Source organism: Cuculus canorus, chromosome 13 (genome assembly GCF_017976375.1).
Source record: "Cuculus canorus isolate bCucCan1 chromosome 13, bCucCan1.pri, whole genome shotgun sequence".
NCBI classification, from domain to species: Eukaryota; Metazoa; Chordata; class Aves; order Cuculiformes; family Cuculidae; genus Cuculus; species Cuculus canorus.
Window position 1 is genome coordinate 15725379 of NC_071413.1, and position 25666 is coordinate 15751044.

General features: G+C 41.0%; 1 protein-coding gene across 1 annotated transcript in view; it reads left to right on the forward strand.

The window, feature by feature from the left end:
* Positions 1-25666, forward strand: part of SMPD3 (sphingomyelin phosphodiesterase 3) — a 104977-nt gene that overhangs the window by 69225 nt on the left and 10086 nt on the right. The window contains exons 2-6 of the mRNA XM_054079069.1: positions 1140-2766; positions 14050-14125; positions 20570-20725; positions 23448-23537; positions 24873-24936. Coding sequence (XP_053935044.1) covers positions 1429-2766; positions 14050-14125; positions 20570-20725; positions 23448-23537; positions 24873-24936 — 1724 coding nt within the window. The 5' untranslated portion in view covers positions 1140-1428. The remainder of the gene's footprint in view (positions 1-1139; positions 2767-14049; positions 14126-20569; positions 20726-23447; positions 23538-24872; positions 24937-25666) is intronic.

Here is a 25666-nt window from a genome sequence, read left to right on the forward strand (position 1 = left end):
TTCACTTTTAAAGTTCTTTATAGTCTTGTTCCTACCCAACCCAATTTTTCTCATTCTGTTTCAGGACATGGTTCCTATCTCCAGTTCATTTTTGTTATGACCCCCTGCCGTCTGCTCACAGATTTTTCAGACTAACGCTTCATTGCTTGCCCCAGCGCTGCCTGGGAGGAAATATCTGCAAAAACGCTCATCTTCATCCATCCTTTATTAAAATTCTTCTTTGCTGTGGTGCTTTCTGAAAATGTGAGGCGGCACATCTGACATGCCACGGCTCCTCTTAGTCCTGCTGATCAGGAATCCAGAGTGAGGGAGGAATTCTCTTACAGCTAATAAACAAAAGCTAGTATGGTTAAAGAGAGCTGCTTAAGCCATGTGTTTTAATGCTTCTGGCGTGTGCGCTGTACTCTGTGTTGGAGTCTGGTATTGCTTGTGTGCCAATTAAACACAATACAATTAAAAATATGCTGACAATAGGACCATAAATCAGTTATAAATCAGTTAGTAAATCTGAGGAAACAGAAATCTAGAAAGTGAGAGAAAATTGAGAATTACATTTTTTTTCTGGTTCTAAAGGGGTGTTACTTTGTAGAACTGTATTTGTATCTTCTGTGTTTTTTGCTCTTAAATCCAAAGATGTTGCTGTTGTCCCTCCATCACATCACTTTTTATTTTTCTTTAAGGATTTCAGCAATTGAAACTAGCTAAACTTCAGTGATAAAATATTAGGGGTAATAGGCTGTTAGAGCAGGCTAAAGATTACTGCTAAACTCCATTTGCAAGGTTCTGGAAACAGCTAATATAAATAAATACAAATATTAGTGTGAATGTATTATTAACGAAAAGAAACCTCAAAATTTATTCCTTAATGCAAGGCCTAAAAGTCGTCATAGAAGTGTGTTTCATGATAGTGTTACTCATGTGCATTAAATGGTCAATGTACTGGTTTCAGCTTCAGAAATACCTGTCTCTTCTTGTAGGAGTTGCTCTGGATCCATGGTCTTCAATGCACTATCACAAAATGCTAAATTAAACAAAAGAAAAGGGAAATCATTTAGATAGTCCAGCAAAATTGGTGTGAGAAAATCTGCTTTAAACTTTAAATAACTGTTACATATGTTTTGTCTTTTTTGTTTTTACAGATTTCCTCTTTGTCTCCAGAGTGTTTCTTTATGGCAGCCTCCAGTGAACAATGACATCCTTTGACAAATACAGATGCCAAAAAGCCAGACAAAAACAGTGGCCTTGTTTCATTTTTACTCCAACACAGTGAAATGGTGCTCTTAAAGTTTTGTTGTTGACTCTCACTGGAAAAAAACCAGACTTCTGACTGGATCTTTTTTTCCCCAGCCCTTTCGCAGTGTTCTTATGGATGCTTGACACAGTGACATCATGTAGTAGGCCCTGAAGTGTTGTCATAATTGAGTTGCAATGGTTTTATACACTTCCCCATTTCCCAACAGCTTTCTGTCAGTTCTGCATTCTTTTTCTTGGGGCTTGATTTTCCCATGTTACTGGTTAGCAGATAGGCTTGTGGCCTCTTTTGTTCCAACCACCTATGAAAAACGTCAAAGAGCAGATGATCCATGCTATTTTCACGCACTCTGCATCATTATTACCACTCCCATCTACTTGGCGCTGTTGGCAGCCTCTCTTCCTTTTGCCCTGATTGGCTTCTTACTATGGTCCCCTCTCCAGTCAGCCAGAAGGCCATATATCTACTCCAGACTAGAAGACAAGAACCATGCCAACGGAGCCTCACTGCTCACTGAATGGAAGGCTGCAGGGAGCGGGAAAAGCTTCTGCTTTGGCAGTGCCAATGTTTGCCTGCTGCCAGATTCTCTGGCAAGATTTAATAATGTTTTCAATACACAGGCTAGAGCTAAAGAGATTGGCCGCAGGATCCGAAATGGCGCAAGCAGACCACAGATCAAAATATATATAGATTCTCCTACCAACACGTCCATCAGCGCAGCAAGTTTTAGCAGCTTGGTCTCCCCACAGGGTGGAGATAGTACTGGCCGTGCTGTTAACTCTGGCATCAAAAGGACAACATCAATGGAGTACAAAGGAGACAATTGTGGCTCAAACAACAGTGAGGATAGCAGAGAAGATAAAGGTGGAGCTGGAGAGCCAAATGAGGGAGAAGAAAACACTTGCATTGTGCGCATAAATGGAGAGGATAGTGGCCACATGTCAGATGCAGATGCAGATACTGTCAATGGCCAGGCTCATGCCAGTGGCCCAGCAGAGCCCTCTCCGGAGGGTGACACAGAGATCTCAAAAACACCGAACCACAAACAGAAGGAGGGAGATTCTGGGAGTTTAGACAGCTACTCTGCCTCACGAGAGTCCTTAGTTAAAGTTCGTGTTGGAGATGGTACGGTGGACCAAAGCACTGTCAACAACAAGCTGCTCTACAAAGCTTCAATCATGAAGAAGACTTCAGTGCAGAAAAAGAAACATACAGATGAGACCTTTGATCATGAGATCTCTGCTTTCTTCCCTGCCAACTTGGACTTTCTGTGTTTGCAGGAAGTGTTTGACAAAAGAGCCGCGGAGAAATTGAAAGAGCAGCTTCATCACTATTTTGAATACATTCTGTATGATGTTGGGGTCTACAGTTGTCATGGCTGCTGTAGCTTTAAGTTTGTGAACAGTGGTCTACTTTTTGCCAGCCGCTATCCTGTTATGGATGCTGCCTATCACTGTTACCCCAATGGAAGAGGAATGGACTCCTTGGCCTCCAAGGGAGCCTTGTTTCTCAAGGTAAGAGCCTTTCTGAAGCCATAAATATTGACTCTGTATATGTTGCAAGTTATAAACTTATGTTATTTTCTCTCATTCATTTCTGTTAGTGTTCAAAGAGGCACTATTCATCTCTAGATTACCTGATATAACCTATATAGAGATTTTGTAACCTAGGTAGATACTGTGTTGAAGTGATGGATGTGCATAAAATAATGAGAGACTTTTGGAGGAGGAACTTTAATATGATTTCGAATGTCAAAATTTGAGGTAGTTTTAGTTTTATTTTTACAGAAATCTCTTTAATAAGATGCAGGTTCTAAGCTTCATAGCAAAAGGATGGTGCGATGGGCATGGCTTTTTGAAACCAGCCTCTGTGTGTTGTGTGTTTATGTGGGAATCAAAGACAATCATAAGGCTAAATACCAGCAGAATAAACCAGAAAGAATTGAATGAACTGCATTACTATCCCTCTGTCTTGGTGGCAAAATAATTGCCAAGGAGAGATAAGAAGAAGGGTAAATAAACAAACAGAAAAGCCTGGGACACAAAGGAGCACAGGTTTTTTTTTTCACTTTATTGGCACAGTTTACTGAAATTACTCATGATAGGGAGCCCAGGAAGCCTGGGGTTATACTTCTGTAAATCACGAAAAGCAGAAATACCCATCTGCATGCAGTTAGTTGCTTCTCCAAGACTGTTAATGCTTCATTCTTGGGAGAATGTGGCTGTCCTCTTCATAAACTGGAAAGGACACTCTTCTAATTTGTGATTAATCAAGAGCCAAATACTAGCAAAATACATCAGGTGCTCAAATTATGTGTACTTTCTAGAGCATATGCTCACGAGTCCACAACAAAAGCCATTAATGGCCATTAAGAATATGGATTGTTGATAGAGATCAGTGGGGGATTATGTACCCACTGTTTGTAATTTGTAAACAAAGCAAAGACTTCTGGTATTCTGGCTTGCATAAAAAAAAGCAGATACTAGAACTTCCAGGCTGATAATCCAGTATTTCACATACGTGTGACATAAACCAAAGCCCATCCATTTCTGAATACAGGCTCTAAGCTGTATTTTTATGTGTTTAAAAACAGCTAAAGGGTGCATGGGTTTTTTTCCATTGTAAAGTCCTGCATGTAAAAAACTGAACATATATGTTGTGCAATGTAAATATCACTGAGGTCACAAAGATTTCACTTCAACATATGCATAGATTAGGGATTAACAAATTAAAGCCAATCTGCTTTCAGCTAGCCATTGCTGAGTCATTGATTTACTCCCCTGCCAGGCAGGCCACAACATCTCCATTTCTCTCACAGGAAATTAAGCCTCTTTACAAAATTCCACTGGGATTGTGAACTTAATTATGGATTCAAGTTGTTAAATAACGTTACAGTTGAGCAGGGAATAGGGACCAATTATTATGAAGTCAAAGACGACTGCATTCTTTTAAAATGGACAGAATTCTGGCCCAGCTAAAAGACCGCTTTTTCTTCATGTCCGTGTCATTCTGACATACTGTACTACTTTATGCCTAAAATATCTTTCATTCTGTATTAAGTCTAACCTGATACGAAATTACTTCAGTTTGCATTGTACATTAAGTGATCATTGGTAATTTATTTCTTTGGTCAAAAAAAAAAAACCGAACAGTAGGAAGGATAATTTAATATAAGCTTTGAAAAAAAAGTAGGTTTGAAGGTTGCTTTTTTTGATGTAGTCCTTAATCAGCAACTGAGTGTGTGTGGACTCTGATGACAAAAGGTACAATAAGTAAAAGCCTGGTCTGTTTTTGATGTCAGCAAGAATCACTTCATTAACTTCAGAAGTCTTGAGGTCCCACACTGGGAGAGCAGGAAGCTGGCAAAGCGTGTAGTGACTGTAGCTGGAAGGCGGTGTTCTGGCCAGCACCCTGCACTTCAGAATGGACAGCTTATGTCACTGCTTAGAGGTGCTACTCTAACTGTCTCATACCATATGTTGTGCGTATATAATGCAATCCAGACCTACATTAGAGTTTATCTCAGTGTGATGTCAAAGATAGTGAGAAAGCCTTGCAGACCAGGAGTCTCCTAAGCTCTCCTGAGCTTTCCACTCAGTTGTGGCTTGGAGTTAAGTTTCTGTCCTATGCATACTCTGTGGTTTGAAGTTCCTGACTCCTGTGGAAAGCATGGCATTCCCACTTCTGAAGCCGGAAAGACATCAGTTAAGTTTTGTTTTGAATATACAAATACGTGCAAATATTAAGGAGATAAATTAAAAGTCTTGGAACTAAACAATGAAAGTTGAGTTATTTTGAACAAAAATGCAAAACTATTGCGGGGGAACTGTGTTGCAAAACTGGTCCCCGCAACCAAAGTACAAGTGTTTCACCAATTTTCTCCTTTCAGAATAGGTTCTGTTTCCAGTAAAGAGGGAATGATTTTCCATTGCCCCACTTGTCCCTGCCCTGCCCTGCCCTGCCCTCACCATCTGTATTGTAAAGCTCAGGTGGAGATTTGGAAGGATTTGAGAGGTTTGCTTAGTCATATAGAATTATTTTACCTGAGAGACTTACACAGCTTAAGGGTTATTGTTAGTACCTGTAATAACAATCAGCTCTTAGGTACCGCTTTCCATTCCTATGACTCAGAGTGCATAATAAAGAAAGGTCAATATCTGCTTAATAGGAGAAACTAAAGCACAGGAAGGTGAAGTGATTTGATTGTGGTTTAACACCTGGGGTGTCACAACCAGGGAAAGAGGTTGGAAGTGAATTACAGAGGCATTTAACACACTTTTGTGCTACTGACTTCACGCTCTGTAACAGCTATCTGGAGACCTATGCAAAGGAATTCTGCTAGCCTTGGTCTCGTCTCTTCCTAAAGACGTCTGCCTCAAAAGGTGCTGCTGCTGGCATTTTCCTGGCAGATCACAGCCTGTTTTTTTCCATCAGTATAGCATGATTCTTTCCAGGTCAGGACGAAGGCACAAGGATGACAGAGTGGTGAGTGGCTATTGTGTAATGTCCATTTTCTGCATAACCAGAGGACTAATTTATATTCAGCACTTTGATCTCTTCAGACTCCAGCAGTATTTCTGTCTTCAATCCAAGGGTCTCATTGGGATGTAAGAGGGACGCAGCCACAGAGAAAACGCCGTATAAGAAGGGGGGAAATGTCACTTGCATCTAAGTGACAGTCTCATGTCTGAAGTATTAAACCAGTGTTCCTGGATGCTGCTAAAGACTTGGAGGAGAAGTTAGCAAATACATAAATCAGCCAATCCATTTTCATACGTTGGCAGTCTGGGCCCTTGGGAGACTCTGCCGTGACTCTCTGTTCTAGCACTGCATTGCATGTTCATTTAAAATGCCTAAGAAAAGAACCCTTGAGTCTGCTTTGTAGGTTTTATGACTCTAATTGTCTCTTACTGCTGCTGTGCTACAGCAAGAAGAGGGAAATGGGACTGACACAGATGCTGTCTCCTGTGCTGGTGATTCTAACTGAAAAGCTAGCTTGTATGTATCTGTCTAACGTGATGCAGATTGCAGTGTTCTTGATTACTCTGGACTGGTTGGTTTGACACGTATGTAATTGTAATTCACAGTGGGTTTGATTAATTTAACACGAATTTTAAAATACATGTCCCTTTCAGAAACTGGTTGATCATTTTGCAGTCAAATCAAGTTTAAAAAGGATCAATGAGTGCTAAGCAGAAACTGTGTACCACATCACCTGTTTGTGATTTACCAGGAGGTTTTGAAATGTCAACATCCACCTTGAGACAGTGGGATTACCGTGTAGCCATAGTGACAATGCCTTTCAGGGATGCTCTGTCAGTTTTGGACAGTGGTGTAATAAACCTGGAAGACATCCTTAACTTGGCCTGATGAGTTCCTGAATTGGAGAGCTTGTCCATATTTTTCCAGAGATATCAGTTTAATAAAAACTGTCACTTCTGCTGACAAATTCTCTCTGTCTCTCATCCTTAAATCATAATAGCTATCACTGTCAGGTAAATCTAAGCCAAAAAAGACCTGTAAACACGTACTTGGGGTAGGGAGGTGAATGACAGCGGTATCATTCTCAAAGTGGTTGCTAGCTGAGGAGAGGTTTAGGAAGGGGCTTCCTCCCACTGAGCCTAGGAGATATGGAGGCTGATCTTCCTACAGGTCTTAGCAGGGAATTATTCTGGTGTTTGGCATCTGCCAAGAGAGAGAATGTTAGCAAAAACTTGCTTAAAACACAGTATGTGAACATAGAGAAAAAGCAAACCCGCAGTCTGATGTGGGTAGTTTGAACAGCTCATACTATTCCAACAAAATCAAAAGGAAAAAATGTCTTGTGGTTTTGGCTAAATTTCTGAAAGAACTTGTGTTAAATTAGTATTAATTCCTAAGCTCATTAACAGATTTACTTTTCAAATTCTCTGAAAATTAATGCTGTTCTCAGGAAGTACAGTAATTGTGCAGAGAACATATTATTTATCGCTTTTAAAGGAAACCTAGCAACCTTTGCTTTATGTGCAAAGCTAAACTTGTTTTCAAAAGAGCAGGTCTGGTGGTAACAGATGGTGGAAGGAGCAGGAACTCTGATTGCAAAACTGCTTTGAAGGACAGCTTTTACTATTTGCTACTCTCGAGGTGCCTGACTTGTGCAATAAAACAAGGGTTTTATTGAATGAACCTCTGTGATTCTCCTCTTTGATTGTACTGATGCAGATACATTTTGCTTACATAATTCAAGCTGTCATTGCTGTCTGTGACAATTTGTGTTTGTCACGGCTGAGGCTGATGGGGTGGCTTTTGCCACTCAGCGGCACAGCCCATCGAGGGGAAGCTGTTTTACCTAAGGATTACACAGAAAAGGGAGGTGGCTGTTTTCTGACCCCAGGAAAAGACCAGCTAGAGATTTCAGTGGTTGGGTTTTCTTGTCCCTGATCAGTCGTCCAGTACCTACAGTTATCCCATGATGTATAAAAGAAAGGTCTAGTGCTGTTCATGAATTTGTTTGGATAACTGAAGCTTTGCCATTTCAGCCAGGAAGGTAACCTAAACATTTTCCCCATGTTCAATTTCTGCTGTAAAATGTTAATGCAGGAGTTGGACCGAGTCCAATGATCTGCCTGAGACTTTTTTTTTTTAAAAAGACCCCATCGCAGCACTGTGCCATTTTCCTTCACTTTGCTGTAATTATTATTATTAATCACAGTCTTTTTCTCCTTCATTAATGGGGACAAATTAAAACTGTTTTGCAGGATGAAATACAGGTTCGAGAGAATGAGAGTTGTGGGCTTTATCCTCTTCAGAAGAGCTCTTCATTCATGGTACCAATTTACAGCCACTTGCCCTCACGTATAAGCTTAGTGAAGCTTTGCCAAATAACTGATTCTTCTATTTCATGGAGCAGTCATTGTTGTCAGCTGGTAGGTGGGGAAAAATAGAATTCTGAATAATCAAGGGCAAATGTGGCTAGAAAGAATTGCAGAGCAGCAAACAGAACTTTGAGCTGCTGTCTAGAGCATTTTAAACTTCTTTAATTTATTTATTATGCTTAAATAATATATTTATAATAATAAATCAGTAATTTAACTAATGCATCTTCTTTAGAAGCTGCTAAATGTCCTTGAAGGGAAAAGGCAGAGCTGTCAAAGTTCTAAAACTAAGATAGATCTTTTTACAATATATCTAAGCTAACCAAAAACCTACTACAAAGAAAGCCAAGTGCAGGAATAAAATACATCTTTCTTGGAAGTAGCCACTAATCTAAGTTTTCCCTGTGGGACAGGAATATTTCAGCTGTGAAGGTAAGTATTTGCAAGTTTTCCTTGGCATCTTCTCCCAACAGTAACAGGACTGAGGGCCTGGGCACACATGACTGACTATTCCAGTTCATTTCTTGGTGCCAACTCTCCCGTTTGTCTTGGAAATTGTTGAAATGGAATGAAATATCCAGGATGGGTTGATACAATCTGGGAGATTATGGAAAAGTCATACTGGAAAGAAAGAGAAAACTATATTTTCCATTTCTTTCTTTTCCTCACTCTATTGCTTTCTTGTTATAATTACCTAGTGTTATTCCCACTGAAGGTGAAACAGGGAGGCACAAAGAGGGCACTGTTACCAGCACGTCTTGCAGCGTTGGACCAGTGAACTCTGCAGTAGCAGTGGGTGTGGAGATAGCGCTCCTTGTGCATGTACAGTGGTTTCATCTGCAGACATTCTGTTGAATCGCACGCTCCTGTGTTTTTCACAGGGCTTCCCTTGAAGTGAAACAATATTGGCTACATATGGCACGATGAATGTTTCTGTGGGAGTTAGGTGCTATCCCATCTACTGTAAAGTCTCTTTCTGTGCCTTGCTCTTGTTCTCTGACCGAGGTGTTTTATTTCTGAGAGAAGCAGTAACTCACGGGCCCTGCTTAGAGATGGGCTTCACAAACACGGAGTTCCTGCTTTTGTTTAAAGAGTTTCTTTTCTGCAGGTGTGCTTTTCAGCCTGCTGGGTTTTCTTCATAATATGAACAACATTAGCTTGGTTCTTGTCATGATCATAAATTTGTTTGCCGTGGAGCTGTACACGTACAGAGATGTACCCTCTTCAAAGGAACAATGCAGGAATCGGCATTACAGTTTACATGGATTGCAAAGGCAAAACTGACATCTTCACAGTCACCTAAGCTGAGGAAATGAATGGGTTTGCTCATTTACAGTATGGGGTGTGATAAAGGTACAGTGGCTAAGGCTAGAGCTGGTCTGTGTAGCATCCCATCTCCCTGAGGTATTCTTAACATTGCATTCACATTATTTACCCTTCCCAGCTTTGGGTTTGTCAGCTGTGTGTGGGCTGGGGGGCAATAAACTCTGTGGAGCTCCAGGAGAATGCGAAAATCCTAGCTCTCTTCCGGTTTGCACCCCTGGATTCACTTCCCGTGGGGGAAGAGACAGTGGCATATGCTTGGACTTGTATGTAGTGGAGGGCTCACATCTAGGAAACTGCTTTATTTGGGATGTTTTTGAATGGCTCCCTTCTGGCAATGTGAAGCTTCGAGAAAATGTCACTAAAACTTAAGTTCCCCTCATAACAAACCTTTTGGGTTTTTTAAGCATTAAAGAACAGTTCCTTCCAAGCAGCTGGTGATTTATTAACTCAGCAATTACTTCTTTGAAGCTAGTTTTGAGCTGGTATTGAAATACCCCTGGTATTTAGGTAGCGTTTCTCTGAGGTTTTTTTAAGTATCTGTTGCTGCTTTTCTTGACATCCACATGTAATAGAACTGTTCACACTGTGAGACAGATGTGTGTAAACAAAAACTGTTGAAGACAAGATCTTTGTCAAGTTTGCAGCTTTGTATCATTGTATCATTATACTGGCATGTGGTAAACATAAGATGTGCAAGATTTTCCAGTTGGCTCCTGAAATTCCCATAAAAGTAAGTAATGTGATTGAATTCAAAGTCATTTCTTTCACTCTAGCTCTAAAATTTCAACTCTTGCTACTTATTACATTTTTTTTTCCTTGTCAACAAGACTATTTCTGCTGTAGCCTGGAGGCTGGGTTTCTTTTGTGAGCACTGTTCATTACCTGATAGCAGCCGAACTGGAGGACATACAACCTTTAGGCCATGTAGGGCAAGGGCTTGACACGCAGTCATAGGAATACGCACTACTTTGCATAGTCCAGCGCAGAATCAGCGTGGTCTCTCAGCATGTGCTGTGGCAGAGAGACGGAATCGTTTATTAAAAGTACTTGATGTCAAGCGCTGTTGTGTACTTGACACAGTCAGTGCTCTGACCGAAAATAAAAATTCAGAGATGTCAGTTTTGCACTTATTTATTTAATTTACAGGCAGGTGACAAAGGTCTATGTGCAGCAATAGAAAATGGCATTTGAATTCCAAACACAACCTTAGCAGGCTTCTCCTTTACAGAAAAAAAGGCCTCTTTCTAATCTGTAATGAGCTTTTTATGTTATCCCACTCTAACAGCTACCAGACTGTAATGTTCAGTGGTGTCACAAGGACCAGGATCCATTCCTAGCTTCCAAATGTTTGACTAGTTTGATTAATTAACCTTTGCAAATGTTCTCAAACTTGGAATGTATTTTGTATATTTCAGCATAATATTGAAAAATATTAATATTAATTTGTTTCAGCCAAAATTATATAACTGGGACGTTTTATTAAACCACAAATATGTCATCTAAGTTTTTGTTTTACCCCCAGGTGACATCAGAGTTCAACAGGAAATCACATACAGCTTTTTCCTGTTGTAATAATTATTCTGTTTCAAAACACTGAAACTTTTCTTTAGATATTACGGTCCTAAAAATTTCCATAGACACAGCAGAGTGGTCCATGGCGCAACTAATACAATGATTTCAGAAAGCAGAATCTGAAGTAGTCCTGTCTAGAAAAGCAATTAACTGAATGTATCATCAATACAGAGCTCCTAATGTAGAACAGTTATGGTGAACGTAGGTCAGGCTCAGAGGAGGAGCCACTCTGGTTTATTTACTTACATATATTTTCTTTGTAAATGTGAATTTAGAAGTTTCTTCTGTATTAAGCAGCAAAACTTATATTTGTGAAGTGCCGACTTGGTTTGGTGGAAGTGAAACCTTTCTGCCAAGATCCACATTACTGGCTGAAATGAACGCTCCGTGCTGTCTTCCTGCAGGGCTGCCACGTAGCTGCTCAGGCCAAGTCACCACAATATAATATACCCTTGAAAAAGGAACAGTCTAAAAGTAACTACAGTATTTGGCCACATAAAGGAATGTTTTTCAGCAGAATTATAGGGCTTATAATATTCCAGAGATCCAGTAGGTTTCCTGTCTGCACAACTCATAGTTTTTGTCCATCTGTGAAAGACTAAATTAGCCTGAATAACCAGATTTTCCTTACTATTTTATTTTGGGCCATATTTAATATACCAGTGCTTCTACTGCAGCTGGGAATTGACTAGGAGGTTGCAAGGTCATTTATTTTCTCTCCTAGTAGTTATGGCAAATATTTGCCTCCGTTATGGTTATACTCAGGGGGACTCTGCTTGGCAGTTTGCATCAATATCCCCTCGACACAATCTAGAAACTGAAAGTCAAAAATGTTGGAGGGAATCTGAAAGAGAAGCTTCTTTGCATGTATTTCCATGCTGGCACTTTCCAAGGAAATTCTAATTATGTTAATGCCTGCAGCTCTTGCTTTGGTGGTTTCATTGGTTTAGTTTTAATTATCAAAGTGTTAATGAAAGCCCCTGTCCTGTTCCCCTCTGGGATGCAGCCACTGTTCCTAGCAAGCGCACCGTGCTCCTGTGTGGCGGCCCTGGGGGGGCATTTGCTGTGCTCCCCCCCTGCACAGAGCAGCTGTCAGTCTTTCTTGTAGGCCATTTCTTGTCATTCTCTGAGAGCAAAAGATCCTGAGTCCCATTTCGGTACAGATCTGTGCACCCAGGGACACCGTACGATACAGATTTATTTATGATTAATGGAAATGAGTGTGAGCCTGTGCATAAATTGGTTGATTGGTACAAAACCTTGTCAGGCACTCCATTAAAGCTTCACTGGAAATTCTAACGCCAATTTGAATGGACTTCTTCTTCTCAACTGACTAAAAGCTGAACATCCCAAGATAAATTATAGACTTAAATCTTCTATACTTTTTGGATGAAGACACTGAAAATGATTCCATCCGAAAGTGAAAATCTGATTTTGAGTGATGAAGTTTGGAAAATATAATTTATAACCTGCCTGCCCAAGATAGTAGAGGATATAAAGCAATGCTTTCCCACTTTTCTGTCAGAATGGTATCCGTTGCATCAAAAATTTGAGAGAATGCTCCTTACCATTCACCTGTGATGTTGTGATACATTCAGCCTGAGGGAGGACAAAGAAGATATGTGTAGCGAAGCTTCTGCAGCAGTCACTAATAGCCACCCACCAGACAGGTATCTCAAGAGGCTCTGCTACAGCTCTGCGAGGTTAGAAGAATCCTCTGCTTTAGGAGCAGATCCACCAGTGACTGTGTATTTTTCCTCTGCCTTCACCCTCCTTGAAGCAGGTTATCTGTATGGGAACAACAATGAAAACACCATCAATATCCATTTGGAAACCTGTCTAAGAGAGAGCTGAACAGACTGGGGACAGAATAATGCAAGTTGTTTATTACAAACTCTAGCTGGAACAAAACCTGGAAGTTAACATAGATTGTTGAGTACAAATGACATCTAAATTCACTTACTGCAAAGCTGACTTTCCAGACAGAAAATGAATTAGATGGTTCTTGGATGGCTGAAAAACAAGAAGCTCAACCAAGCTGACAAAACTGTGTCTGTATGAAATGGAGCCTTGCCTGTTATTTAGAGGCGTGAGAGGAAATCTGAGCCTCACTTTGTGAAGGAGACTCAACTGTGGGTTTGTTTCCCAAGTCCTAGATACAACTTTCCTCTGCGAGCCTTTTCTCTAGTAGTCCATGCAGTGTTGCCACATTCATTGTCAACAGGAAAACCTTATGCTCAAACTAGTTTCTGGCTTCCCTCCAAATCTTGGTCCTCAAATCATGAGGAATTTTGATTTGTGGCTGTGTAAGTCCTGAACTGCCAGAACCATCAGTAGAGTTGAAAACCTAAGCCAGATTTTGATTCTAATTCACTTATGTGTCCACCAGCAACTATATTGTAGATTGTAGCCTATTATACAGGTGAGGAATTATCCTATATTTCAGCTCTCCTGGAAAAACCCTGCCTCTTGTGTGGCAAAAAGCAGAGGCCCATGTGGTGTTTTCATCTGGCTGACTGACATGGGGGGTAGGTGCTGTGAGCTGAAGAATGTGAACGCTTCATTGAGACACAGCCAAAGTCCCCAAAACCTTTTCCCAGGCTCCCTTGGCATCTTTTCCTTCTGCGTTCTGGTCTGACGCAGGTACCAAGAATTAGACTGCCGATAATATTAGTAGTGCGTGGCACTTCAGCGGTGGGCCTGAATCTTTCATATGAACAAAAGCATCTGGCAACACAGCTGGGATGGAGCCAATGAGATTGCAAAGAGCAGGAGAAAGGAAAACTCTTTGTGTGTGTTGCAGATCAAAATCAAAATATGAAGGAGTGGTGATCAGGAAGGAGTCAGTGTGCTAGCAGCAAAGGAGACCCCAGTATGCCCTGGGGTGTCCACCAGTAGTGGTTTTGGGTGTGTGTAAAATGGATCTAGATGGAAAGAATGTTGAAAAAGGCCAGTGCCGTGTACAAAGGCTGCACAGCAGGGCTGGGAGTGGAGTTGTATGAGCTTTTCTATTAATCACCTTCTTATTTCTCCTTTCTCTTCCAGGTGCAAGTGGGAAGTACACCTCAGGACCAAAGAATTGTAGGATACATTTCCTGCACTCACTTGCAAGCTATTGCAGGTATCATCCTAGTTTGTGTATCTTGTTTTTCACTGTTTTGAGGCCTGTCATGGTATTCTTGTGCAAAAGGAGCAAGCACTGCTCCTCCAGCATTTCTGTCCAGTTTCATACATAAATAGCTAGCAAGTTAATTTACTCATTCAGGAATTCTCTTGGTTATGTTTTGAAGCAGATCCACTATTACATTTACTACAATCTGACACGGTGCGCGCTATGTCCTTTTTTTCATGAAACAATATCCTCTAACACTGTTAAAGATAAATAAATGCAAAAACTTTTAGCGGGGCGTGGAAGGCTTTTTATAAGAATTTTCACTAATCCTGGGAAAAAAAAGAGATGTTCTTTAATAGCAGATGCCTGTGTTGGTGAGATATGCAGACCTTTCTGCTTCTTGAACCAGACTGGATTTCAAGTGGCTCTGTCAGGGTATGGTGAGGTCTGTTCCTCTTCCACCATCTTAGAACCTTTTATGACCCTTTTTTGTGATAGTATCTCAACACGCAGCTCTCCTTTGACTATTAAGATTCAGAACAAGACTGAGGTAGGTGGGTGGCCATATATTCATTTTACAAGCCAAGTCCAGAAAGCAAGGGGAAGAAAAGTTAGTAACTTGAGGTCATTTTATTCCATTTTCAGTGTTCTGATGCACAAAATGAAGGCGCTTTTCCATTTTAATAGTTCTCCTGAATGCCCATTAAAACTGACAACTGTTTTAAATTCTTGCTCCCAAGAGCTGGAGAGCAGGACGCGGTCCTCCTGGACTGCTTGAAGACAGCATGTGCACTGCAGACCAAGGCGAGGCAGCGATGTTTTATACATGGTAGAACTGTGAACCTCTGCACTACAGCACATCTGGCTTAACCCAGGCAGGCAGCTGGCGTTCATTCCACTTTGTCAGTGCTTCAGCTGCAGAGGCAGACATGGGAACAAAACTGTCAGTCCCCAAAGTACATTGGGGAGACTAGCTAGTTCTAAAGCAGATTCATGAAATTTTCAGCCACGTTTTAACAATGTAATGTCCTTCTCCGGGTTTCTATCTTTAACTCTGGAATTATGGTAATGTACCGTGAGATTGCAGTTCTGGACTTGAGATTTGTTCTGTTCTAGTTTAGGTTATAAACCACCATTTTCAGTCCTGTTCTTTTTTACCACCTAGTGATGTATTCCGAGTTAGTCTTTGATAACCATATTGTGAAATCCCTAAAATATTAAAGAGGAAGGGAGGGGAGAGAAGAAGAACGGGGAAGTAATGTTCTATTTTCAAAGTCAGCTTAAAGCTTCTTCAAGGGCGAAACACAACCCTTCATTTTCCTTCTTATGTTCTTGCTGCATATTTTTTAGGTTTATCTGGTTCAAACTACATTCAAATAGAGCAGACAATGATTTAAGTCTAGCTGTCCTTTGGTATATTGTATTAGTTTATATAATTAAATGGAAATCTAAAGTTCATAAGTTTGGCAGAGCTGTGCTTTCTGATTTGTATCGTCTGATTCATAACATTTCACATGTTTAAAATATGATCCAAAAAACAGTTCCACAATGTAAAGATGCAGTACCTCTAAAAAGAAGCACTGTTTAAAAGGTTAGCCATTTAAATCATCTTGTCATGCATGGTTGAGTACAATTTAGCTTCCCTCCCAGGATACATAAACTTACCCTTGACAGATCTAAGACTTACATGAGTAGAAAATGAAGGGATCCAACTGCTTATGGTCAGGGATGAGCTACTAATGCTTTTTTCAAGAGGTGTGCTGGCTCAGCTCTATTCTGAGCAATTACTGTTTTTTCAGACCTGACATTGCCCTTTTTCAATAAAAGTGTAGAATTAGATGTAGCTTATCCCCTCAGTTCTCTGCCCATTACTGAATGGTGCTGTGAAGCAGCTCTTCATTTCCACTGTGGAAACAACTGCATTTCAGTAACAAATGAAGAGATCCTTTAATGAGACTTGAATGTAGTTATTTTCCCAGGGGCTGTTAAGTTTACATGATTTTTTTATGACTTTCAGTTAGGCAGTGATTAATGTTCTGGACAGGTTTTGCTGCCTAGCATCCACACACCTCCCAGTCCCTTTGAGTCATGCCTTTCAGACACCCCACTGAGCCATGAAAACAGAGGAAGCCTCAAACACTTGCAGCCCAGCTCCTCCAGATGATGTAGCGTGCTGGATGCTATCTCATAACCTCACTCACATCCCTGGTTTGTGTTCAGTGTGAATCTAGTCGTTAGCACTGTAGGTGCTAACTCAGTGTTTGAAAGTCTGGTTGTATAACTGGGAGTCGTTTTAGTGCTAAGCATCCTTACGCAGCAATTCCACACCCATTTCTGAAGTAGCAAAGCTGGCGTATCCACACTGGAGCAGCCTGCCCTCCTCTCAGGTGTGCTACACAGCCCTTGTAGGCTGTGCTGACTGAGCTGAAAAGCAGAGCAGCAGAATAAAAGGGCTTTTCTGTTGTTTTGGGTGGTTTGTTTTTGTTTCCCCAGCCTGTCCTGTCCTGGATTATGTTACAAGTGTAGGGATCTGCTTGATCTGTCCCGCAGCAGGGAGTGACACAGCCTGTCTGATGGCTGAACTGAAGCCTTCAGTTGTGACTTGGAAACAGTCTTCCTTTTGACTCTGCTTTACATCCTACGCTTAGAAGTCTTTTTTTGTTCATCATCCCTGGATTCCTTGCCAGTACATCCTAGAGAGCTTACCAGTGCCGAGAGCTCTGATTTTAAAGATCTTTTCATTTCCTCTGTCTAGGCCTGCCAGTTGCTTTGTTCAGCCACCATTAGCTCCTTCTAATATCTTTCGGAGTAGGACAATATCCTCAGTGGATGGTACTTGCCTGCAGTTCTAACTAAAGCCAAGACTTCACTTGAGCATTTCCAAAAGGAATGGAAAGGGCAACTATAATTATCCTATAATGAGCAAAAGTGAAGTATTTATTTATGCTGGTTGAGGTTTCCCACATTGCCCTTTCATCCTTCCACAAAATTTGAAGCTGAAGGGCACTTGCAAGGTATTTGGAAACACTGACTGCAGGAACTGGTCACAAAACAATTATTTGCGTTTTTCCAGGCCAGTTACTGAGAAGAGGGTACAGCAATTAGCACAAATATGTATTCTCTGGTTAATCACTGGTGGCAATCAGATCAGTGATTCTATCTGAACGTTAAATTAGAGCTGAAGGCTGGAAGAAGGAGAACTTGAATGTTAGTATTGGGAGTTACTACCTAGTTCTCTCCTGTTAATATTTACTGATGCTCTTTCATTGCAGCAGCAGTTTCTGAAATGTCTGCTCCTCTGCTTCTTCTGGCTTCTCCTCTACTTAGGTGTCTGGTTAGTTGAGTTTCCTTCATCTCCAAAGCCATTGATCACTGGAAGCTGGTAAGACTGAGTCTCGCTGGTAGCTTTTGCATCCAGGTACACGCAGTGCCTGCTGTGCAGCCACAGGAAGCTGGATCCCATTAGTTCAATAATAAACCCAGGAAACCAATATGTTCAAGCTACATTAGAGGATCCCATCTTTTGTCACAGAAATACAGCACAGTTGCACACTCTTCAGTAGCGTCCTGCACTGCAGCATTTCTCTGACCTCTAGTGGGGACAATTAGAGATGCCAGGCTATCACAATTCCTGCACTTTTTCTGGCAAGAAATAGAAGTCATCTGTTTCCAGAGGTCCAGACTACTATTTTTCTGCAGAGCTCAGAGGTTACCCGTTGTGGTGCTACCCAAAGGCTCGGCATTCTTACCAAGGGAGATGTATGTCACTGTTTAGTTAATGCTTTTTCAATAATAGCAATGCATGTTACCAGACACCTTTCACTCCTAAAATGTTTTTGCCTGTCTGCCTCTTGTTTTTCTCAAGAGTTTTGTGTTCTGGAGAACTTCACCTTTCTGTGTTACAGTGAAGTAGGTTTGCTGCGTTCTTCACACTGGCCTGTGACAGGTTGTTGCCTGAGTTTTATGCCCATTTGGCAGCAGCTGCATTATTTTATCACTCATCCCAGTGAGGCCAATGCTCGATGGACAGTTCACACAAAATGCAAAAAGCCTGGACAGTTCAGGGGTACAAAAGCTGGTCTGAAGGCAGGTACGCAATTTAAGTAATTGGGTCTTTGTGGGGAGCAAGATGTTACTGCTTTCTTGTCAACAAGCACCGTGCTTAAAAGTTATGTTTGAGGAAACAAAGGCAGGCCAGAAGAAAGTACTGGCCTGAGGAGATGAGGTAGGACAGAAAGATTCAGATCTTTCTGTGAGAGTGTAAGGAAGATGGAGGCAGACTCTTCAGCGGTGCCTTCTGATGGGACAAGAGGCAATGGCCACAAACCAAAATGCAAGAAATGCCATTTAAACAAAATGTTTTTTTATTGCACGGGTGATTTAAGTGCTGGAACAGGTTACTCAGAGGTCATGGAGTCTCCAACCATGGAGATTCAAAGCCTGACTGGACATGGTTCTAAGCAACCTGCTGTAGGTGACCCTGCTTGAGCGGAGGGGTTGAACTGGGTGATCAGAGGTCCTTTCCAAACTCATGCTTTCTGTGAATCTGTAATTGCATCCCTGTCTTCTGTTAGGCAGAACGTCTATGTTAGTCATACATATCTTTTGTGGTTGGTGTCACCTGCTCCAGGCTCTATTTATTCTACGTGACCTATTTCTTGTGCTTTTCTCTAGCTATGTCTTAACTGTAGAGCTTCCTTGTGCTATTGTAGCAAGGGGTTTTCCAAAGAATACGTAAGTGTGGATTTGTGTCAAGCTGTATGATTGGGGTACCATGCAAACTTGAAGTACAAGTAACGAAAACTGTAGGTTAGAAAATAGAAGCACTGGTACCTGCTGGTAAAGATTTGGTGGGAATAAAAGAAAATAATCAGAATATTTGCTGTTGGAATTAGCAGTCTGAAGAGATAAGTCATTGTCAGAACCTACTGAAGGCTCTCTCTTTCATGTTCTTTTCAATATTTCTTTTAATTATTTAGGATTGTACCTAATCATTCTTGGTTGAACATTTCTGATTTGGTTTGTATTTAACTTTTGGATTAACCTTCCCTCGAGATGTTCTTGAAAATCTAACCCTTCACAGGTTTAGAGCGCTAGGAAGTTGAAGTCCTAATGCCTAGTGTCTGTCTGTACACTAATGGAGTTACCCTGGGCTGCGGAGTTCACATTTTAGAAGTCTGTAAAGAGTGCTGGTGATAAGTAATTAACACACTGTGAGGATTGCCCAGCTCCAGAGCAGCCAGTGAAAGCACCTTTGGATGTACATAACTGAGGTTTCTATTTGTGTTTTACATCTTTTTAATAGTTAGCACAAAGTAGTAAATTAGGTTAAAATGAAATTGTAGTTAGAATAAGGCATTTTGGGTTTGCTGCTTTTCCTCCTGATTGTGGTATTTGAAAACAAATCTTTTCTTTTGAGGAAAAGCAATGGTTTTGTGACCTGATATATCAATCAAGTCTGAAACAAACAAAATTATAACCGCCAACTATATAGGTACAGTGAAAACAAAAGAAAAGGAAGGCGAGTATAGTAAACAGACATTTCTAGAACGTGTGTCTTTCTCAACTTCAAGCCTTTAACGGCTCTCCAAAAATGATTACAGCAATTAATTTTTTTCTGAGACTTCATGTCACCTAATGTGCTTAAAATTAAGTGTGGTTAGTTGCTATAATTAAATAACTGTTCTGTGTGTCAGTTTCACGAACAAAAAATGTCTGGAAACCAATCTCAACCCTTTCTTCTCACTGCTGTACAAAGGGGGCACATCCTCAGCACACATAGCCTGGTGTAACTTCCCCGCAATTGCTGAAAAGGATCTGGTTCTTCGCTTCTGAAGTCCTGCCTGCCTAAACCTGTACCTGCATGTACTTTTAAAAAGATGAAAGAATACTTCAGTTTCTACATTCTTACTAGAACAGAGATAGAACCCTTCTTTGGATGGGTTACTTCTGCGTAACTTGAACTTACCATTGATGTATGCTTCCTGATAATGCCTGAAAGTTTAATTTCTCATTTTTAAGAATTAGAAAGCAAAGCAAAGCAAGATCGAGTGGTTCTCATGCTAGAACATGCTGTCCACTTTTGTCTGAAGTAGGATTTTAACTCTGAACTCCCAATTACTAGTGTGTTGCGTCAGATCACCCTCCTCCAGTGCCTAGGAACTGCATCACTTTGGCTGTTTTTCTGCATCACAGATGCCTTGTCTTCTTGTTTCTTCAGACGTGCCTGGTACAATGGATTCCATAAGGAGATGTTTAAATCGTCAAAATGTGTGGTTCCTAATGAACTCCATAATGGGCCAAGCACTAAGTGCTGAGTATACCCTTCACGACACCGTCTCTTATCTGCATTTTTCTCAAGATGCCTAGCAATAGCTTAGTAACTGATAGGTGGCTGAGTAACTGGCAAAAAAGGAGCTCTTATTTCTTGGTTTGGTTACTTGTTTGCTGCAGGAGATACTACTGTTCGATGTGAGCAACTGGATATGCTTCAAGATTGGCTGTCTGAATTCAGAAAATCTACCTCCTCCTCCAGTACAGCCAATCCAGAGGAGCTGGTGGCTTTTGACGTTATCTGTGGAGATCTCAACTTCGATAACTGCTCCTCTGGTAAGACAAGATGTTCCATTTCCTGGTATCTACTGATTCCAAAAAGGAATGGGATGATTCCTGGGGGTTATAGCACTACACTAGGTTGTGACTGATGTTTGCAAGGAAAGACGTCATTGCTACGTTGCTACAGCCTTGAGGAGAGCTCTGCTGATGTTCTTCATGATATTTTGTAAGGCACTAAGGGCAATACCTTGTGACTTGCATTAGTAGTAATGAGGACAGATCCAGTGGTTTAGCTGTACTTGACTTAGGTAGACACCTAATGTCCTAGAATTTTAGTTATTTAGTTATTATGGAGTAGCTTTGTACAATGGCAGTCTGGGTCTGCAGCTGACAAAGGGATCAGCAGTGCCTGGCAGGTGACTTCCCACGGGGGTGTTGGCTGGCAAGCCAAAACTGAAGCAGGGAGAAACAAAGGGCGCAAGGCAGGTACAGGGAGGGGGCAGTCAGTGCAGATACTTTGCCTGTGCTGTATTACGAGGGAGATATGCAGCGCACAGGTGAACTCGGGCTGCAGCATTCAAAGTGGGATTCAGCAATTCAGACCCGATCGTGGATTAACAGGTGGATTTGTGAACAGCATCCAGTGTTAATGCTGCAGTCTTCAGCAGCAGCCCAGGGAACTGAGACTGAGAGCAACAACTATACCACAATAATTTTAAGAAACAAAAAGCAAGCATTGTCTGATCTCAAAAATAACCAATATTCTCTAGTGCCAGGACTGGTATCAAACACCTGAAATCAAAGATTTTAGCAAAGTTGGAGAAACATTTAATTGTGTAGAAAAGACCATCAACCCAAAATATGGCCCCTTTGTTTCTAACTAGTATGTACAAAAAAATAAACAAGTCACGACTCTATGTTCCAAATTAAACTCAGAATGGCCAGAGAACATGCCGGCAAGCACTCTGCCTGGTAGAAGAATCTGTTCTGCACTGTGGCCATGGCTACAGAATGCTGTAGTGAAACAAACACCTATTAGAATAAAATATAATGGCAGCAGCAGTAGTGAGTTTTTAGGGAAGGGAGGAAGGAAGAAATGAATATATATGGTCACTAAGAGGCCTCCAGCTAGCCAAGCTGCTGCACGGGCAGGCAATGGCAGCAGTCCTGATGAAGGGAAACACAAGCTGGAGGATACAAATGGACACATCTGCTGTGATTTGACTGTTTCACTTGCAATCTGGCTGGCTGGAGTGGCCTGGAGGCAAAGATGTCCACCAAGGAAATAAACAATCTGCTGCATATACCCGTCAGACAGTGAATGGGAAGGGAGCGGGGCTGTGAGGCAGAACATATAGCCAGTTTTCTCCACCTGAGAAGTTCTGGCACTCTAACCAAGGTCTTGCTCAAGAAGTAGAGAATATAATTAATACTGTTGGGACCTGTCTTCTTAAAGTAAAAAAAAAAACTACTTGCCTTTTGCAAGTGATAGTTGTAAATTCTGCAACCATTACTAAAGAGGACTGAAAAGTAGGTTATAAAAAACAATTTTGGTTTTGCTGTCTCTGCAGCTTATTTACATCCCCCCTCCTCTTTAAAAATCACTCGGCCTGGAAACTGAAATTAAGCTGCCTATTTAATTTTTTATTTTTTGATTGCTTTCTTTCATTGTGCACTATGTAAGATTAATGCAATGTTTTAAAGTTTTCTCCCCCCTTTTTACATGACTCATTGTTTTAGGGACATTTGTTAGCACTGCAGAGAAGTGAATGTTTTAAGATTTTTTTTTTTAACACTAATCAGCTTCCTGTAATTCTGCGTATGATTTTCTGTATTCTTTCCCACACTGAAACACCAAGTAATTAACGTTTCAGTGAATATCAAGTTTCTATTCTTAGATGTATTGACAGAACAGTTTTCAAAGTTTTCCAGGTCCATGAGCGACCTTCTACTTATAACTAATTTTCTGCAACTCAGTTTTCTGCTCCACCTTTACAGAACATTATGACAACATTCATACAGTAAATTGTCAGTGGGAACATTATGAGAAAGTTAGTTACTGTCAGGTTGCTTTGTACTGACTCGTGTAAAAGTATATTATGTTTTTAAACCTTTTTGCAGGAGAAAAAAAGCCTTCCAGTTGACTTGTCACTATCAGTGCCACAGCTACAAGTTAATCATGACAAAATGCTAATGTATCTTAGATGGATCATGCTGATTATGTTTAGAAGGGCTTTAATGCTCTAGATAATATCCCAAGCACATTATCAATTGCCTGTCCTTTCTCTCGCCAATTACAGCTTGGGTAGCATTCATTGATTTCTTCTGAAGCACACAAGCTTTTGTCTTCAAGCTTGCTGAGCTCTATATATACACCCGCTAACAGCCATTTACATCATGGAGCCAGTCCAGTTCTCCAAAGTGTGATCTATCTCAACAAACACTTTGTACCAGTGTAGGATGTATGTAGTGGCAGGGGGAAGAAATAGGTTGGAAAACCACTTCTTCAGTTTACAACTAGAAACTACAAAAATATGTCTCTTATAGAAAGGCTTTGTAAGGAAAGCACTGTTATCAGCAGACATTTGTTGAGATTTCTGATCAAGGTACTGCTGTGTAATAAAGCTCCTACTGAACTGCTCCAAATCCACCCTATCTATGTGTACCAAGTAGGAAGGAGGACTTGCCTTTTCTGTTGTGGCAGAACACACAAGTGTCTAAGGGTTTGCCACGCGTAGCTGATGTGCCTTCTCTTGGGCTTGTTCTTCCCCTGCAGAGGACAAGCTGGAGCAACAGCATTCTCTGTTTACATACTACAAAGACCCATGTCGAATTGGTCCTGGGGAGGATAAACCGTGGGCAATCGGTAAGACCTTCTCTAGCTGTCTGTGTATGAACACTTAGTTAACTGTCTGTCGCTCACATGACATCTGTAACTGGCAATAAGAGTTTGGTGGAGACCAAATAATTACAAGGGGTATTTCTGTAATGTATCTTCTATGAACCTTAACAGTGACTTGTTGAACTATAATTAAGAACCAAACGGGGATCTCAGACTTCAGTTCAGATTCCAGGACTTGTGTGTGCATCAAGCTACTCGAATGCCTTCCCACACTTGTTCTACTTTTAAAATCCTCTCTAGATTACTTTGGGTGGGGGAAGCCAAATTATTGGTTCTGTACTTTCTGCATGCAGTGAAAGCCTGCAGCTTTTCATGAGAGTGTTCTACTTGGTGTTCTATAAATACCGTCAGTGAGAATGCATCAAAGCAATCCAACACTACTACCAACTTGTAGGGTTTACCTTATAAAAGATTTCATGGAACACTGAAATATTCATACCTGGTGAAATTCAGTTGTACTTGGTGAAGGTTTAGAACAGGAATTAGACTTTCTCTAGAGAACCAATTATAGCTGTGAAGATACGAAAGGTAAGAATGTGGAACGGTTTAATGTTGTGGCTGTACTCTGTTGTAGCAGAAAACCCAAAAAAATCTGAGACATTGAGGCTGAGAAACTGGAAGGGTGGAGGTGATGTTTTGAAAGGCGGCAGGCAGTAGCAAGGTTTGGATAGAGGAGCTACTTGTAAAGACTTGTCAAAGGCTGCTCATCTAGACTGTTAGGCAACAAACAGGTCAGTTCCCTGCCACTAGGTCTGATGAACCTTTGCTAGTCTCTTGTGCGTATAGATTGCAAATGTAATGCAAGAAAGAAAAGTTAGAGTAATAATTATGAAGGAACAAGAAACTGAGCATACATAGTATAGAAAGGAGAATCAACAGAAAACAGTGAAGGTTTAGTTAAGATTGCAATGTCTGCCAGGAAAACATAAGAGACTTAAGCAGGGACTACAGTCTAGTTAAAATGGAACAGAAAACGTATGGAGGTGAGATAGCAAAAGAAAAGCGGAGATACTAAGGCCAAGTATCCTCATCCTCTTTGTTACAATAAATTATTTCCTGTATTTATTCTGAAAGTAAAAAATCAGAGTAAAAGCATCCTTAGTGTGGTGCGAAATGCAGTCACTGTTAAAAGAATAACTGCTCTGCAGGGCTGTGACTTGTGGACACGAAGAACTCTAGGTCTGAGCAATCCCCTTCCCCTCAGACGCTGTCTTCAAACACCTTGTGTCCTAGGGGCTTCCTGAGAGGCAAGTCACCAGAGGCATGCTGGGACACTCACATCTCCCTTTCTGTTCACAGGCACCTTGTTGGATCCCGAAGGATTGTATGATGAAGAAGTGTGCACTCCGGATAACCTACAGAAGTATGAAATTCTTAATCCTCCCACACACTTTAGACAGTTCCTTAAAAGGCCAGTTTGTAGCTTGCTATGTAACATTTTGCAAATTGAGGGGTGTTTCATGGACCACATAAAAAAACCCAAACCCACAAACCCAAAACCAACCACCAAACAATTTTTTCTGTACTTGGAGGTACTTGTGAGGAGGAAAAAAGGGGAAGGAAAAGTGGCTGCTTCTTAGAAGTCCAATAGAATCCAGTAAAATTGGCTTCAACAGGTGAAAAGCTGAGAGCAACTGCAGTCAGTGGTTGTATGTCTCTAGAGTTGGTCCTACCTGGACAGGCCCTAAGGACGAAGAACTGCGAGTGCTGCTGAAAAGGGTATGTGGATGGCTTGTCTGAAATTCTTTCCACAGGCAGCCAGTTCCGTGGTCTCATCCCTGTAGCAGACAGCAACAAAAGTCAAACAAATAAAAACCCCGCAAAGTTTTAAACACCATCCCCAACCCAACAACTAATGACCCATGCTAGAAAACTCGCCAAATTCAATACACTTAAAAAAGCAAGCTCACAAATACAGAGGGGAATTAAATATATCTAAACCAAACATAACTAGGCATATTGCTTAATATCCATCAGTGATACCAGTGCAGCATTACTTTTTAGGAGTGTTTGATATTGAGAATCGTAGAATCATAGAATCACTAGGTTAGAAGGGACCCACTGGGTGAGCAAGTCCAACCATTCCTAACGCT